The following is an 18,072-nucleotide window of genomic DNA, read 5'->3' as shown; positions in this document are numbered from 1 at the left end:
GTGTGTTGCTGTGTGTTACTGTATGTTACTGTGTGTTACTGTGTGTTGCTGTGTGTTGCTGTGTGTTGCTGTGTGTTGCTGTGTGTTGCTGTGTGTTGCTGTGTGTTACTGTGTGTTGCTGTGTGTGTTGCTGTGTGTTACTGTGTGTTGCTGTGTGTTACTGTGTGTTGCTGTGTGTTACTGTGTGTTGCTGTGTGTTGCTGTGTGTTGCTGTGTGTTACTGTGTGTTGCTGTGTGTTGCTGTGTGTTGCTGTGTGTTACTGTGTGTTACTGTGTGTTGCTGTGTGTTGCTGTGTGTTACTGTGTGTTGCTGTGTGTGTGTTGCTGTGTGTTGCTGTGTGTTACTGTGTGTTGCTGTGTGTTGCTGTGTGTTGCTGTGTGTTACTGTGTGTTGCTGTGTGTTGCTGTGTGTGTGTTGCTGTGTGTTGCTGTGTGTTACTGTGTGTTACTGTGTGTTGCTGTGTGTTGCTGTGTGTTGCTGTGTGTTACTGTGTGTTACTGTGTGTTGCTGTGTGTTGCTGTGTGTTACTGTGTGTGTGTTGCAGTGTGTTACTGTGTGTTGCTGTGTGTTGCTGTGTGTTGCTGTGTGTTGCTGTGTGTTACTGTGTGTTGCTGTGCGTTGCTGTGTGTTGCTGTGTGTTACTGTATGTTACTGTGTGTTGCTGTGTGTTGCTGTGTGTTGCTGTGTGTTACTGTGTGTGTGTTGCTGTGTGTTACTGTGTGTTGCTGTGTGTGTGTTGCTGTGTGTTGTTGTGTGTTACTGTGTGTTGCTGTGTGTTACTGTGTGTGTGTTGCTGTGTGTTGCTGTGTGTTGCTGTGTGTTACTGTGTGTTGCTGTGTGTGTGTTGCTGTGTGTTACTGTATGTTGCTGTGTGTTGCTGTGTGTTACTGTGTGTTGCTGTGTGTGTTGCTATGTGTTGCTGTGTGTTACTGTGTGTTGCTGTGTGTTGCTGTGTGTTACTGTGTGTGTGTTGCTGTGTGTTGCTGTGTGTTGCTGTGTGTTACTGTGTGTGTGTTGCTGTGTGTTGCTGTGTGTTGCTGTGTGTTGCTGTGTGTTGCTGTGTGTTACTGTGTGTTGCTGTGTGTTACTGTGTGTTACTGTGTGTTGCTGTGTGTTACTGTGTGTTACTGTGTGTTACTGTGTGTTGCTGTGTGTTACTGTGTGTTACTGTGTGTTACTGTGTGTTGCTGTGTGTTGCTGTGTGTTGCTGTGTGTTGCTGTGTGTTACTGTGTGTTGCTGTGTGTTACTGTGTGTGTGTTGCTGTGTGTTACTGTGTGTTGCTGTGTGTTGCTGTGTGTTACTGTGTGTTGCTGTGTGTGTGTTGCTGTGTGTTACTGTGTGTTGCTGTGTGTTGCTGTGTGTTACTGTGTGTTGCTGTGTGTTGCTGTGTGTTGCTGTGTGTTGCTGTGTGTTGCTGTGTGTTGCTGTGTGTGTGTTGCTGTGTGTTGCTGTGTGTTGCTGTGTGTTGCTGTGTGTTACTGTGTGTTGCTGTGTGTTGCTGTGTGTTACTGTGTGTTACTGTGTGTTGCTGTGTGTTGCTGTGTGTTGCTGTGTGTTGCTGTGTGTTGCTGTGTGTTACTGTGTGTTGCTGTGTGTTGCTGTGTGTTACTGTGTGTTGCTGTGTGTTGCTGTGTGTTGCTGTGTGTTACTGTGTGTTACTGTGTGTTACTGTGTGTTGCTGTGTGTTACTGTGTGTTGCTGTGTGTTGCTGTGTGTTGCTGTGTGTTGCTGTGTGTTACTGTGTGTTGCTGTGTGTTGCTGTGTGTGTTGCTGTGTGTTGCTGTGTGTTACTGTGTGTTACTGTGTGTGTGTTGCTGTGTGTTGCTGTGTGTTGCTGTGTGTTGCTGTGTGTGTTGCTGTGTGTTGCTGTGTGTTACTGTGTGTTGCTGTGTGTGTGTTGCTGTGTGTTGCTGTGTGTTGCTGTGTGTTACTGTGTGTTGCTGTGTGTTACTGTGTGTTACTGTGTGTTGCTGTGTGTTACTGTGTGTTACTGTGTGTTACTGTGTGTTACTGTGTGTTACTGTGTGTTGCTGTGTGTTGCTGTGTGTTACTGTGTGTTGCTGTGTGTTGCTGTGTGTTACTGTGTGTTGCTGTGTGTTACTGTGTGTTGCTGTGTGTTGCTGTGTGTTGCTGTGTGTTGCTGTGTGTTGCTGTGTGTTACTGTGTGTTGCTGTGTGTTACAGTGTGTTGCTGTGTGTTACTGTGTGTTGCTGTGTGTTGCTGTGTGTTGCTGTGTGTTGCTGTGTGTTACTGTGTGTTGCTGTGTGTTACTGTGTGTTACTGTGTGTTGCTGTGTGTTGCTGTGTGTTGCTGTGTGTTGCTGTGTGTGTTACTGTGTGTTGCTGTGTGTTGCTGTGTGTTGCTGTGTGTGTTACTGTGTGTTGCTGTGTGTTGCTGTGTGTTACTGTGTGTTGCTGTGTGTTGCTGTGTGTTGCTGTGTGTGTGTGTGTTACTGTGTGTGTGTTAGTAATGACCACTGTATCTTGTTCTTAATGCCACTATTGTCTACTGAAGCAGTAAGGCCTGATGGGGTGTGGTATATGGCCATTATACCACGGTTAAAGGTTGTTCTTAAGTCCGACGCAACGCGGAGTGCCTGGATACACCCCTTAGCCGTGGTATATTGGCCATATATCACAAACCCCCGAGGTGCCGTATTGCTATTATAAACTGGTTACCAACGTAATTAGAACAGTTTAAATAAACGTTTAATCATATCCGTGGTATACGGTCTGATATACCAAGGCTGGCAGCCAATCAGCATTCAGGGCTGAAACCACCTAGTTTATAAAAACATTTAGAGACTGATATTGACTAGCCTATCTGGTAAAGACAAAGGTGTATAATGTCCACTAGCCTACTAGCAATTATTTATGTGGAATAAACGGTAGATCCTTCGTTAGGCCTCCTTCATTTTGGAACAAACTACGTCACATGCTGACCTCAGTCCTCAGGTATATTTACCTCACCCTTGGTGATAATGAGACGCCTCTCCCGTTTATGATGTTTGGGAATATGCTATCAACTCTATGACAACCACCTCTCTCCCTGACTAAAGTTCACCCTCATAATCAAGAGGTTTTCTTTATAACCTACAGACTAGTCACTCCTCTCCTCTCAGTAGAACGTAACTCCTGTCCTGTCTTTGGGACACCAGGAGGGTTAGATGGTTATAGCCTATTCTGCTATTGAAGCTGATTTGGAGAGTTACAGAACCAATAGGAGTTTGACTTCTTCTTCTTCTTCTTCTTCATCGGTGTGGCTGGAATATTGTGACAATGCCCTCCGTCAAGAAGGCTCTGCATTTTCTTCTTAGCGCGAAGGCTACTGCGTGGTCCGTGGTGATTTTAGGATATGGGATGTCGACAGAATGGGCCGTTTCCAATATGCGTTGCTCTAAAGATGAAAACGTTTTCAGCAATGGCTCTGCCACTGTAACATATCAGCTTTTCAATGGAGTAATCAACAGAGAATTTTGTCCACAGTTTGGAGGTGGAAATACATTTCAAGGTACATTTTCTCATGTTCTGCTACTGTGCCTATAAGTGTGCGGAAATCTGCTGTGTTAAAGATCTAGAACAATAATGTTGACTTCATACTGTAATAATGCAACAATGTAAGTGGACTTGGTATATACTCCTAACCTGTATACTCCTAACAATAACCCTAACCTGTATACTCCTAACCTGTATACTCCTAACCTGTATACTCCTAACCCTAACCTGTATACTCCTAACAATAACCCTAACCGGTATACTCCTAACCTGTATACTCCTAACCCTAACCTGTATACTCCTAACAATAACCCTAACCTGTATACTCCTAACCTGTATACTCCTAACCCTAACCGGTATACTCCTAACCTGTATACTCCTAACCTGTATACTCCTAACCCTAACCTGTATACTCCTAACCTGTATACTCCTAACCCTAACCTGTATACTCCTAACCTGTATACTCCTAACCCTAACCTGTATACTCCTAACCTGTAAACTCCTAACCCTAACCTGTATACTCCTAACTCTAACCTGTATACTCCTAACCTGTATACTCCTGACCCTAACCTGTATACTCCTAACCCTAACCTGCATACTCCTAATCCTAACCTGTATACTCCTAATCCTAACCTGTATACTCCTAACCCTAACCTGTATACTACTAACCCTAACCTGTATACTCCTAACCTGTATACTCCTAACCCTAACCTGTATACTCCTAACCTGTAAACTCCTAACCCTAACCTGTATACTCCTAACCCTAACCTGTATACTCCTAACCCTAACCTGTAAACTCCTAACCCTAACCTGTAAACTCCTAACCCTAACCTGTATACTCCTAACCCTAACCTGTATACTCCTAACCTGTATACTCCTAACCCTAACCTGTATACTCCTAACCCTAACCTGTAAACTCCTAAAAAAATAAAAAATGACCTGGTATGATGGTACATTGATCAGTTATACAATTTAAAGTCGTTATTTTTGCAGTTTTGCCTAAAGTTGATCTTTAAAGTAACTGTCCAGTGTTTCCACATTTCTATGAAAGAGGACCTATAATTAATTACAAGTGATATAGTCTTCCTTCCAAAAAATGGTAATTAAGTATGTTGAAAAGCAGCTTTTCTGTGTTGGAATGGTGTGGGTGTACCCCAACAAGTGAATGGTGTGGGTGTATACCGGTCATATAAAATATTCATATGAGTAGACCGCTGATTGGCCAGCTCATCCTCCTCAGCAGGATGTTTGAGACACAAGCCTTCCAGTTATACTGTGTTTTCAAAATATCCCTCCAATTATGGGGGGGGACCCTCCGCACCCCCCTGTTTACACTCTTATAATTATTTTTTTCTAAAAGGGTTCTTCGGCTGTCCCCATAGGGTAACCCTTTTTGGTTCCAGGTAGAACCCTTTTTGGTTCCATATAGAACTCTCTGTGGAAAGGGTTGTTCATGGAACCCAAATGGGTTCTACCTGGAACCAAAAGGTTTTCTAAAATATCTACACCAGAATTCCGCCCTTGGTGGAACCCCTCATAAGTGGCGCAGGCAGGGTTGTGGGTTCGATTCCCACGGGGGGCACTGCATCGCAGTGCTAGCTGTGCCACTAGAGATCCTGGTTCGAATCCAGGCTCTGTCGTAGCCGGCCGAGACCGGGAGACCCATGGGGCGGCGCACAATTGGCCCAGCGTCGTCCAGGGTAGGGGAGGGAATGGCCGGCAGGGATGTAGCTCAGTTGGTAGAGCATGGCGTTTGCAACGCCAGGGTTGTGGGTTCGATTCCCACGGGGGGTATGAAAAAATATATATATATTATGTATGCACTCACTAACTGTAAGTCGCTCTGGATAAGAGCGTCTGCTAAATGACAAAACATGTAAAAAAATAACAGTACTGTATATTCCTAACCTGACTGTTCTTTGTGTGCGTAGTGTTTAAGAAGTTGTCAGAGACGGGTGGAGCGCCTCAGATCATCCATGGTCTAGTGATCACCCTGCTGGTCCTGTGTCTGCTGTGCTCTGCTGGCAGCATCCTCATCGCTCTGTATAACAGCGTCAGTAACCCCTACCAGACATACATGGGACCCATAGGGCTCTACACATGCAGCTCTGGCAGTGGTAAGATCAATCAAGTTCACATCAAAATCAAGCAAAAAAAAAAAAGAGGCCAGTCCATCAGCGACACACACCTATTTAGTCCCATATTAAATACCTGAAGGTTGTGGGTTCAAACCCTATGACCGCCTTTCACACTTTCTCTCCTCCTGGCCTGTATCCCCCTCTCTCTGTAGTAGTAGTACTAATAGTAGTTTTAACTCTTTGTGACTAAGTTAACATGTAGGCTAGTAGTAGTAGTACTAATAGTAGTTTTAATTCTTTGTGACTAAGTTAACATGTAGGCTAGTAGTAGTAGTAGTACTAATAGTAGTTTTACCTCTTTGTGACTAAGTTAACATGTAGGCTAGTAGTAGTAGTACTAATAGTACTTTTAACTCTTTGTGACTAAGTTAACATGTAGGCTAGTAGTAGTAGTACTAATAGTACTTTTAACTCTTTGTGACTAAGTTAACATGTAGGCTAGTAGTAGTAGTAGTACTAATAGTAGTTTTACCTCTTTGTGACTAAGTTAACATGTAGGCTAGTAGTAGTAGTACTAATAGTAGTTTTAACTCTTTGTGACTAAGTTAACATGTAGGCTAGTAGTAGTAGTACTAATGGTAGTTTTAACTCTTTGTGACTAAGTTAACATGTAGGCTAGTAGTAGTAGTAGTACTAATAGTAGTAGAACCCTTTTTAACGTCCCCTTTGTTCTTTGCTCCAGCGTGCATCTCCTTCCTGGTGCTCATCCTGTACGTAGTTAACGTCCAGCTGAGCAGAATGGCCGACGACCTGGTTCAGAACGACGTGGGAGTTACTCCAGTCTACCTGAAGGACAAGACCTCGGAGTTCAAGGTGGGTTACTACCTGCTGATCCCCTACACGGTGCTGAGTCTGCTAGCCATCCTCCTGGTGTACCTGTACGAGCACGCTGCCTACACACACAGACGGGAGCAGCAGAGGCCCACAGAGGACGCTCCTAAGGAGATCATGATGTATTAATGTATAGCCGTCCGGATGTACAGATTCACATGAGCCTAACTACAGCTTCCCACATCTCCCTAACAGACTGGCACGGACTGTGTTGAATAGTGAAAGTGAATGTCCTGAAATGGGCTTCTATGATCCGATGCTCTGCTATTGGAGATGCAGCCAGGCTTACAACAGACCTCACAGGCGTATATAATTAACTCAGATCACCTGGTTCATTTCTGTTTCATTATTACTACATTTAACCCTTTTGCTTTCTGTTTATATATTTATGAATAGCTGACATTACAATCCAATTTAACTTAAATACTTAACATGACACACTGCCTGCTTGATAAAATACCATAAGGTTGATGGAATGTGTTTAGTTCATAACAGAAGAATACAGCAAATGATTACACTACTGTATATTTGTATTTTCGAATACCAGCAGACAATACATTGGTTTCTTCAATAAATACATAATAATATATATTCTCTATAATGTAAATTCTAATAATAAACAGTGTTGATATTTTGTTTTCTCGTGAAGGCTTAAAAGGGGCAATCTGCAGTTCTAACAATAACAAACCCTTAACCCCACCACTGATTTTGTAAACAGCTGAGGGATGGGGCTACAGAAATGTCACCCCTCTCAACCTTGTGGACAGAGCTTTGTATACAAGGACTGACCATCCATGATACCAAGGACTGACCATCCATGATACCAAGGACTGACCATCCATGATACCAAGGACTGACCATCCATGATACCAAGGACTGACCATCCATGATACCAAGGACTGACCATCCATGATACCAAGGACTGACCATCCATGATACCAAGGACTGACCATCCATGATACCAAGGACTGACCATCCATGATACCAAGGACTGACCATCCATGATACCAAGATGATTGTTTCAGCCATGTTTTGAGGCTATACAGCGTCATTTAGCAGACACTCTTATCCAGAGCGACTTACAGTTAGTGAGTGCATATATATATATTTTTTTGTTTGTTTTCATACTGGCCCCCAGTGGGAATCGAACCCACAACGCTGGCGTTGGAAGCACCATGCTCTACCAACTACACAGGTTAGTTTGCCTTTACATTGTTTACAAACAAATTAGTAAAACAAGCTCATATATTGAATGCTGATGGGGAACGACAGTTGAGGCATCTAAAAGTTATGTTCTTCAAGAATCAATGGGTATACACTGAGTGTACAAAACATTAGGAACACCTGCTCTTTCCATGACAAAGACTGACCAGATGAATCCAGGTGAAAGCTACGATCCCTTATTGATGTCACCTGTAAAATCTTTTGTCTTGCCCATTCACCCTCTGAATTGCACACATACACAATCCATGTCCTGTGTAGCTCAGTTGGTAGAGCATGGCGTTAACGATGCCAGGGTTGTGGGTTCGATTCCCACAGGGGGCCCGTATGAAAAATGTATGCACTCACTTACTGTAAGTCGCTCTGGATAAGAGCGTCTGCTAAATGACTAAAATGAAATGTCTCAATCCTTCTTTAACCTGTCTCCTCCCCTTCATCTACGTGGATTTAAGTGCCTTTGAACGGGGTATGGTAGCAGGTGCCAGGCACACCGGTTTGTGTGAAGAACTGCAATGCTGCTGGGATTTTCACGCTCAACAGGTTCCCGTGTGTATCAACAATGGTCCACCACTCAAAGGACATCCAGCCAACTAGACACAACTGTGGGAAGCATTGGAGTCAACATGGGCCAGCATCCCTGTGGGACGCCTTGTGAAGTCCACGCCCCCAACAAATTGAGGCTGTTCTGAGGGCAAAATGGGAGGGGGGTGCAACTCAATATTAGGAAGGTGTTCTTAATGTTTTGTACACTCCAGTGTATCATACATTTTAGGAATATGAATTCTTAAACACCTTGATGCTGTAAAATACACTTTGACCTACATGTATCTATAGGTTGACTTCCTGTATCTATGACATCACTGGTATAGTTGTCTACACTGCGTGCACAATTATTAGGCAAGTTGTATGTTTGAGGATTCATTTTATTATTGAACTACTGCAGTGCTCTCGGTCAATCCAAAATGTTAATAAACCTCAAACCTGAATATTTAAGAATATAAAAGTGAGGTTTTGGCTTTCTTTGGAGCATATCTATGTGTGCACAATTATTGGGCAACTATTAGTGTGCAGAAATTATTATGCAACTAAATGAAAAACGAAAAGTTCCCCATCTCACTTGTTTATTTTCATCTGTTAAAGTGAGAATAATAAACAAACTCAAAATGTACAAATAAATATTTCTGACATTTCAAATAAAATAAATAAAAATCAGTGACCTGGCTATAGCCACCCTTCTTTTCAATAACAGTCATAAGCCTTCCATCCATGGAGTCTGTCAGTTTCTTGATCTGTTGACGATCAACTTTTTGTGCCGCAGCAACCACAGCCTCCCAGACACTGGTCAGAGAGGTGTCCTGTTTTCCTTCACTGTAAATTGACCGTTTAAGAAGGGACCACAAGTTCTCAATAGGGTTTAGGTCAGGTGAGGAAGGGGGGCCATGTCATTATTCTTTCATCTTTAAGGCCTTTACTGGCTAGCCACGCAGTGGAGTACTTCGATGCATGCGGTGGAGCATTGTCCTGCATAAAAATCATGGTCTTCTTGAAAGATGCAGACTTTTTTCTGTACCACTGCTTGAAGAAAGTGTCTTCTAAAAACTGGCAGTAGAAATGTAAAATGTAAATGTTTGGGAGTTGAGTTTGAGTCCATCTTCAACCCGAAAAGGTCCAAATAGCTCATCTTTAATAATACCAGCCCATACCAGTACCCCACCTCCACCTTGCTGGCGTCTGAGTCGAAGTGGAGCTCCGTGCCCGTGTCCATCCATCTGGTCCGTCAAGAGTCACTCTCATCTCATCAGTCCATAAAACCTTTGAAAAAATCTGTCTTCAGATATTTCTTGGCCCAGTTTTGACATTTCAACTTATGGGTCTCGTTCAGTGGTGGTCGGGTTTCAGCCTTCCTTACCTTGTCCATGTCTCTGAGCTCTGAACACCTTGTACTTCTGGGCACTCCAGGTAGGTTGCAGTTCTGGAATATGACAGCACTGGAGGATAATGGGTCCCTGGTAGCTTCACGTTTGATTCTTCTCAACTCTTTGGCAGTTAATTTGCGTCTTTTTTTCTCAACACGGTTCTTGCGACCCTGTTGACTATTTGCAACAAAACGTTTGATGGTTCTGTGATCTCGCCCCAATATCTTAGCAATTTCAAGAGTGCTGCATCCATCTGAAATACTTTTTATAATTTTTGACTTTTGAGAGTCAGTTAAATCAATTTTTTGGGCCCATTTTGCCTGAGGAAAAGAAGCTGCCTAATAATTATACACACCTTGATATAGGGTGTTGATCTCCTTAGGCCACACCCTCCCTCATTACACAAATACACATCACCTGATATATGCTGAAATCCAATAAGCATTCCAGTTAATACAGCTTGGAGTTGGGAAATATGCATAATAATGATGATATGGTCAAAATACTGACTTGCCTAATAGTTGTGCACACAGTGTAAATTCAGGCGCTGAAGTAGGCTAGCACTACATGGCTGCGTTTACACAGGCAGCCCAATTCTGATCTTTTGACCAGTCACATCAGATCTTTTCACATCAGATATTGTTCAGATCTGATAGGTCAAAAGACCAATTAGTGAAAAAGAAATCAGAATTGGGCTGCCTGTGTAAACGCATCCTGTGTAGCCGAGGTTGCAGGAATGACTTCAGTCCCTCTCAAAATGTCTATATGAGGAAGAGACTGTCTTTAGAGAATGGACCAAAAAACACAACACACAAACAGAAACATGCTAAGAATCAATGCATTTACATTTTAGTCATTTAGCAGACGCTCTTATCCAGAGCGACTTACAGTTAGTGAGTGCATACATTATTTTTATTTATTTTTTATTTTTCATACTTGCCCCCCGTGGGAATCGAACCAACAACCCTGGCGTTGCAAACACCATGCTCTACCACTGAGCTACATCCCTGCAAAACATTCCCTCCCCTACCCTGGACGACGCTGGGCATTCCCTCCCCTACCCTGGACGACGCTGGGCATTCCCTCCCCTACCCTGGACGACGCTGGGCCAATTGCACACCGCCCCATGGCCAAATAACAGCCATGAACATTTCTCTTCACGCCAAGTTTCCTCTGTGTTAATGACGGCCTTATTGCTCTGTCACTTGTGGGCAGCAACAATACAATCCCCAATCTGCTCGACAGTGAGAATCATGAGTTAGAAGTATGACTCTCTGCTGCCATCTGCCTGTGGGACTGAGTATTGTATCACAGTGAAAATCAGAAGTAGTCTCTCTGCTGCCATCTGCCTGTGGGACTGAGTATTGTTCCACACAAAGTTTCTAATCATCGTCTTCACTTCAGCAGGTGGACAAGCCAATGGTTTGTCTACCTTACACGTTGTTTTGTACTTCCTGATTGAACTCGTAAATGTTTTGCTTGCAGTGTCTAACTGAAATATAGCCCTATGCTTTGGCGAATCGGACAACCTGTTGAGTGTCTGTGAGATCCATACATTGTTTGTGGAGCTTTCAGGAGTGTGCTGGGGTTTCTTCCTTGTAATGGGTACCTTGCATTTAAACATGTTGCATTGAATTTGGCACAAATAGTGTAAACTTCCACTCCAGAAGTAAACCTCCAGTCCAGTCAGGAAGGTCCGCAGGAAATGTGTCATAGCGATGAACAACCAGTGACACGGGACCTTGTCACACATCACATGACTGGAAAGCCGCACCTACGATGTCATGTCATGATACAGAGACGGCAGAGAGCTCTTTAAAGTTCATCCTTGCATTTAATCTTTACCAGATCCAGTTTCCCCAGTCCAGGGATCAATTTGCCAGGGACAGCCTTGTTGAATGTTACAACCTTCACAATATTATCTTTCCCAATGTCAAGAAAGGAAAATATAGAAAACATGCATCCATACACAAATACACAGTCTGGGTTACTGCCATAATGAAGAGATTCTATACACAAATACACAGTCTAGTTTACTGCCATAATGAAGAGATTCTATACACAAATACACAGTCTAGGTTACTGCCATAATGAAGAGATTCTATACACAAATACACAGTCTAGGTTACTGCCATAATGAAGATATTATATACACAAATACACAGTCTAGGTTACTGCCATAATGAAGAGATTCTATACACAAATACACAGTCTAGGTTACTGCCATAATGAAGAGATTCTATACACAAATACACAGTCTAGGTTACTGCCATAATGAAGAGATTCTATACACAAATACACAGTCTAGTTTACTGCCATAATGAAGAGATTCTATACACAAATACACAGTCTAGTTTACTGCCATAATGAAGAGATTCTATACATAAATACACAGTCTGTAGTTTACTGCCATAATGAAGAGATTCTTTAAAGCAGCAATCAGCAGTTGAACAATAACAAAGCATTTTCCCCGCAACTGTTTCACTAAAAAGCTGAGGGATGGGGCTGGAGAAATGTAACCACTCTCAAATTCATAGACAGAGCTATAGATGCAAAGACTGACCATCCAATATAACACAATGATAGTTTGAACCATGTTTAGAAACATTGGAGTAAAACAAGCTTCTAATGGGGTACGACCGTTGAACTAAGCTCATGAGTCATTTATAATTCATATTCTTCAAGAATCAATGTGTATATATCATTAATTTATAAGGTCATAAATTGATGTAGCTACTGCAGATTGCCCCTTTAACATGAGGTGACATGTTGTTCAGTATAAATCTAAAGAGAGATCTCACAGCTGTGATTAGCACGACTGTGTTGACGGAGGATAAAGGGGAGATGAGGGGAGGCGAGGAGGTGTCCTGTTACCCATGATCCTCCTGACTCATCGCCATCACTCAGGGTCTAGGTCTGTTGGCACATGCCCCTTTCCTTCCCAGCGTCCCTCATCCGCGACGTTCCCTTCACCTCTCAGCTGCCGCACAGAGGCTTCTAGACACCTTTCTAACACCCATCAAAAGGAACCACTTCTCCTTGAGGAGCTCAAACACTTCAGGAGATGTGGAGCGAAGAGAAGCATGAGAGATCTGCTATGTGTTCTTTATCATCAGAAATAGACGTTAAAAATGACAAGACATATTGAACACGTTCACTGAATCTTTGAGTGTTCAGTTTACCTTTACGATGAGTGCAAGTGCACATTAATTCATATTCACAATGATGACCAACGTTAACTTAAGGTTAGTGCTAGGGTTAAGTTTAGGGTTAGGGTTAGGGTTAGGTTTAGGCTTAGAGTTAGGGTTAGTGTTAGAGTTAGGGTTATGTGATGTCAAAGTTGTATCATCTGTATAATGTATTAACTACTACCATTACGTAATAACGTGGGGTTGATCGTTTCTGAGAGGTGTGAGCAAACCCCAGTGTGAGGTCATGTAGAGTCGCCCAACATGGGGGGGCCGTCACCCTGTAATCAATACAAATACAAAAACCAATACTGGATCAATACTACGACCAGCTGAGAGACCAACGTGCTCAACGCACCACTGCCTTGTCATTCCTCTGGTCCTGCAGCTTCAATCGTTCGTCTACATCTGAAGCTGTTTGTCTTTCTCTGCACTGACCCCCCCATGCAGCCTCAGTTCTGTCTGTCTCCAACACTTCGAAGACATAAGAAGGAGGCTCTCTCTCTATTAGAACGGGTTGCTGCTGTCTTTTCAAGGTGTGTTTTGCCTTGTGTCACCAAATAACTATTGTAGGTAATAGTTGGTACTAAAATTCAGCGGCGGCCCCGCCCACTAGGGCGTTAGGGGCGGCCCACCACTTGTGATTGGTGGGCCGCCCCTAAAGAATGGAAAAGTATATATATATTATATATTTAGTGGATTATGTTTTAAATGCTCATAAAAGTGGGTAAATGTGTACATTTTCCTGTTTCAAAAATATATTGTTTCAAACGAGCTGTTCAGTTACTTACTACCCTGCCAGCAGCAGCATAGGCCGTGGAATCATTTCTTGGGTTGTTTTACCAGCTATTTGCTATGAGGGGGGAACTGCCCCAGTGAGGATTTCATAGCATACATTTTAACAGCACAAAGTAAATGGACCGTCCTGGAGCGTTCAAACGTGTGGTTAGTCATAACTTCTGGGTCTGCTCTAGTCTCCTTCCCGTGACGGCTTACTTCCCGCACGTGAGAGACTAGATCTGCTTTATCAGGTACAGACAGCACTAAATCAAAAAGAAAATGGTAATGAACTCGTAAATAAATAATCATAAAAGTAATGGGAGACTGGAACTGATAAACCGGACATCTACATCCAACAAGAGTCGAAGGATGCACTAGCTAGAACCTTCTCATCACAGATCGGGATGGCTGTGGATGGCCAATTCTTTTGACGGAGGCAGGTGGCTTAGTGGGTAAGAGCGTTGTGCCAGTAACCGAAAGTATTGCTGGTTCTAATCCCCGAGCCGACTAGGTGAAAAATCTGTCGATGTGCCCTTGAGCAAGGCACTTAACCCTAATTGCTCCTGTAAGTCGCTCTGGATAAGAGCGTCTGCTAAATGACGTAAATGTTTCCCCCCCATGGTGTTCACCAGGCTCTACTGTACGTGTCAGGGTTACATGTTGTGTGGACTAACACATAATAACACCGGGTGTTTCACAAAGCGTGAGCGAATGAATTAACATGCTACAATAGTATTGAGAAATAGTTTGGTAGGTTCTATTTGGTCAAATTAACCAGTTATCTACCTTTGATAAGCAGCTACAGTGAGGGAAAAAAGTATTTGATCCCCTGCTGATTTTGTACGTTTGCCCACTGACAAATAAATGATCAGTCTATAATTTTAATGGTAGGTTTATTTGAACAGTGAGAGACAGAATAACAACAAAAAAATCCAGAAAAACGCATGTCAAAAATGTTATAAATTTATTTGCATTTTAATGAGGGAAATAAGTATTTGACCCCCTTTCAATCAGAAAGATTTCTGGCTCCCAGGTGTCTTTTATACAGGTAACGAGCTGAGATTAGGAGCACACTCTTAAAGGGAGTGCTCCTAATCTCAGCTTGTTACCTGTATAAAAGACACCTGTCCACAGAAGCAATCAATCAATCAGATTCCAAACTCTCCACCATGGCCAAGACCAAAGAGCTCTCCAAGGATGTCAGGGACAAGATTGTAGACCTACACAAGGCTGGAATGGGCTACAAGACCATCGCGAAAGCAGCTTGGTGAGAAGTGACAAAAGTTGGTGCGATTATTCGCAAAAAAACAAAACAAAATAACTGTCAATCTCCCTCGGCCTGCAAGATCTCACCTCGTGGAGTTGCAATGATCATGAGAACGGTGAGGAATCAGCCCAGAACTACACGGGAGGATCTTGTCAATGATCTCAAGGCAGCTGGGACCATAGTCACCAAGAAAACAATTGGTAACACACTACGCCGTGAAGGACTGAAATCCTGCAGCGCCCGCAAGGTCCCCCTGCTCAAGAAAGCACATATACAGGCCCGTCTGAAGTTTGCCAATGAACATCTGATTGATTCAGAGGAGAACTGGGTGAAAGTGTTGTGGTCAGATGAGACCAAAATCGAGCTCTTTGGCATCAACTCAACTCGCCGTGTTTGGAGGAGGAGGAATGCTGCCTATGACCCCAAGAACACCATCCCCACCGTCAAACATGGAGGTGGAAACATTATGCTTTGGGGGTGTTTTTCTGATAAGGGGACAGGACAACTTCACTGCATCAAAGGGACGATGGACGGGGCCATGTACCGTCAAATCTTGGGTGAGAACCTCCTTCCCTTAGCCAGGGCATTGAAAATGGGTCGTGGATGGGTATTCCAGCATGACAATGACCCAAAACACACGGCCAAGGCAACAAAGGAGTGGCTCAAGAAGTAGCACATTAAGGTCCTGGAGTGGCCTAGCCAGTCTCCAGACCTAAATCCCATAGAAAATCTGTGGACGGAGCTGAAGGTTTGAGTTGTAAAACGTCAGGCTCGAAACCTTAATGACTTGGAGAAGATCTGCAAAGAGGAGTGGGACAAAATCCCTCCTGAGATGTGTGTAAACCTGGTGGCCAACTACAAGAAACATCTGACATCTGTGATTGCCAACAAGGGTTTTGCCACCAAGTACTAAGTCATGTTTTGCAGAGGGGTCAAATACTTATTTCCCTCATTAAAATGCAATCAATTTATAACATTTTTGACATGCGTTTTTCTGGATTTTTTTGTTGTTATTCTGTCTCTCACTGTTCAAATAAACCTACCATTAAAATTATAGACTGATCATGTCTTTGTCAGTGGGCAAACGTACAAAATCAGCAGGGGATCAAATACTTTTTTCCCTCACTGTATCTGGCTATAGCTAGCTGGTAGCTGCTAGCTGGTTGCTTGCTAGTTATCACCCATGCCAATTTCAAGTCTCTCTAAACTAATACCTGACTAACTCGGAAATATGACGTTATTTCAGAATGAAAGTGAACTGGCTAGCTCATCGTGCTCGGTGACTTTCTGTCGGCTAGCTATCCCCAGTTAGATCATGTGTTTTCACTCTATTGCATCTGTATGCTTGTTGCGTTCTCCCTGGTGCACCAGTTCGTTTCTTGAGCTGGCTGCTCGTTCTGAACAGTATCATCTAATCTGTTAAAAGCTGCTCGTTCTGAATAGTATCATCTAATCTGTTAAAAGCTGCTCGTTCTGAATAGTATCATCTAATCTGTTAAAAGCTGCTCGTTCTGAATAGTATCATCTAATCTGTTAAAGGCTGCTCGTTCTGAATAGTATCATCTAATCTGTTTAAAGCTGCTCGTTCTGAATAGTATCATCTATTCTGTTAAAAGCTGCTCGTTCTGAATAGTATCATCTAATCTGTTAAAAGCTGCTCGTTCTGAATAGTATCATCTAATCTGTTTAAAGCTGCTCGTTCTGAATAGTATCATCTATTCTGTTAAAAGCTGCTCGTTCTGAACAGTATCATCTAATCTGTTAAAAGCAGCAGCAGTATGTGCAGCAGTGGTGATTCGGTTTTTGAAATGCAAAAAGTGAAATAGGTGTATTTATAATGTTGTTCAAATGCACAGATTGCTTTATATATCTTCTTAAAGTAGTTCGAAAACTTGGTATCATATTTCTGTCATGCTGCTTTGTTGACAACTCCAGGGCAGATAAAGCAGGGGGATTAGTCCGGACCGCAGCGCCCTGGTCACTCTTTCCCTGTGACAGGATTAAAAGGAGGACTATTGCACCTGTGAAACCCTATCCTCCCTGGTCCCGCATTACAGCACTGTGAAACAGACACCTATCTATGGATGCAGGGCTGGGGGAGAGGGCAGGGGGGCATAGGGTAGAGGGGAGGGGGACACAGGGTAGAGGGCAGGGGGACAGGGTAGAGGGCAGGGGGACAGGGTAGAGGGCAGGGGGACACAGGGTAGAGGGGAGGGGGACACAGGGTAGAGGGCAGGGGGACACAGGGTAGAGGGCAGGGGGACACAGGGTAGAGGGGAGGGGGACACAGGGTAGAGGGGAGGGGGACACAGGGTAGAGGGGAGGGGGGAGGGGGACACAGGGTAGAGGGCAGGGGGACACAGGGTAGAGGGCAGGGGGACACAGGGTAGAGGGCAGGGGGACACAGGGTAGAGGGCAGGGGGACACAGGGTAGAGGGGAGGGGGACACAGGGTAGAGGGGAGGGGGACACAGGGTAGAGGGGAGGGGGACACAGGGTAGAGGGGAGGGGGACACAGGGTAGAGGGCAGGGGGACATAGGGTAGAGGGCAGGGGGCAGGACGGGGCAAGAGATGACACTGAATAGAAACCTACCAGGAACATGATATAGGAGACCACTGGGGCAGGACGGGGCAAGAGATGGCCTGTATAGAAACCTACCAGGTACATGTTATATCAGAAAGGTAGACAGCTCCCCTCACACTGTCTGACTGTGTTCTATATGTAATTCATCTTAATTTGTCAGTAAAGACTGAGTTGGGGGGGGAGAGGGGGAGGAGAGGGGGAGGGAGGAGAGGGGGAGGGCGGAGAGGGGGAGGAGAGGGGGAGGAGAGGGGGAGGGCGGAGAGGGGGAGGAGAACTCTGAGGTAATTGCTAGCCTGGAGTTCCATTAAGGTGTCATTCCTCCGTTAACAACAGATAAGATCTCCTCTCCTCCAGAATCACCTGCAGCCATGTCTCCCCTTTACCCTGTCCCCCTGAGACACACCCCACAAAACTGGAGACAAATTTGACCCCAATAACTACCGTGGGATATGCGTCAACAGGAACCTTGGGAAAATCACCTCTGCATTATCATTAAAAGCAGACTTGTACATTTCCTCAGTGAAAACAAATGTATTGAGCAAATGTCAAATTGGCTTTTTACCAAATTACCGTATGACAGACCCCGTATTCACCCTGCACATCATAATTTAGAAACAAACAAACCAGAACAAAGACAAAGTCCCCCAAAAA

At 43.9% G+C, this 18,072-nt stretch overlaps 1 protein-coding gene across 1 annotated transcript; it reads left to right on the top strand.

Annotated features, from left to right (window-relative positions):
* Nucleotides 1-3,280: 3,280 nt before the first annotated feature.
* On the top strand, nt 3,281-6,966 carry LOC311115528 (clarin-3-like; the record flags this gene model as incomplete). The annotated part of the gene is made up of 3 exons (XM_084190683.1): nt 3,281-3,512; nt 5,428-5,613; nt 6,317-6,966. 3 exons carry the CDS (start codon nt 3,281-3,283, stop codon nt 6,592-6,594), a joined length of 696 nt encoding a protein of 231 aa, XP_084046809.1. The 3' UTR covers nt 6,595-6,966.
* Nucleotides 6,967-18,072: the final 11,106 nt, after the last annotated feature.

This window comes from Coregonus lavaretus, assembly GCF_964263955.1.
Source record: "Coregonus lavaretus genome assembly, contig: HAP1_SCAFFOLD_3060, whole genome shotgun sequence".
Lineage (NCBI taxonomy): Eukaryota > Metazoa > Chordata > Actinopteri > Salmoniformes > Salmonidae > Coregonus > Coregonus lavaretus.
The sequence above is the reverse complement of the archived record's forward strand: the minus strand, read 5'-3'. Positions and strand labels throughout refer to the sequence as shown.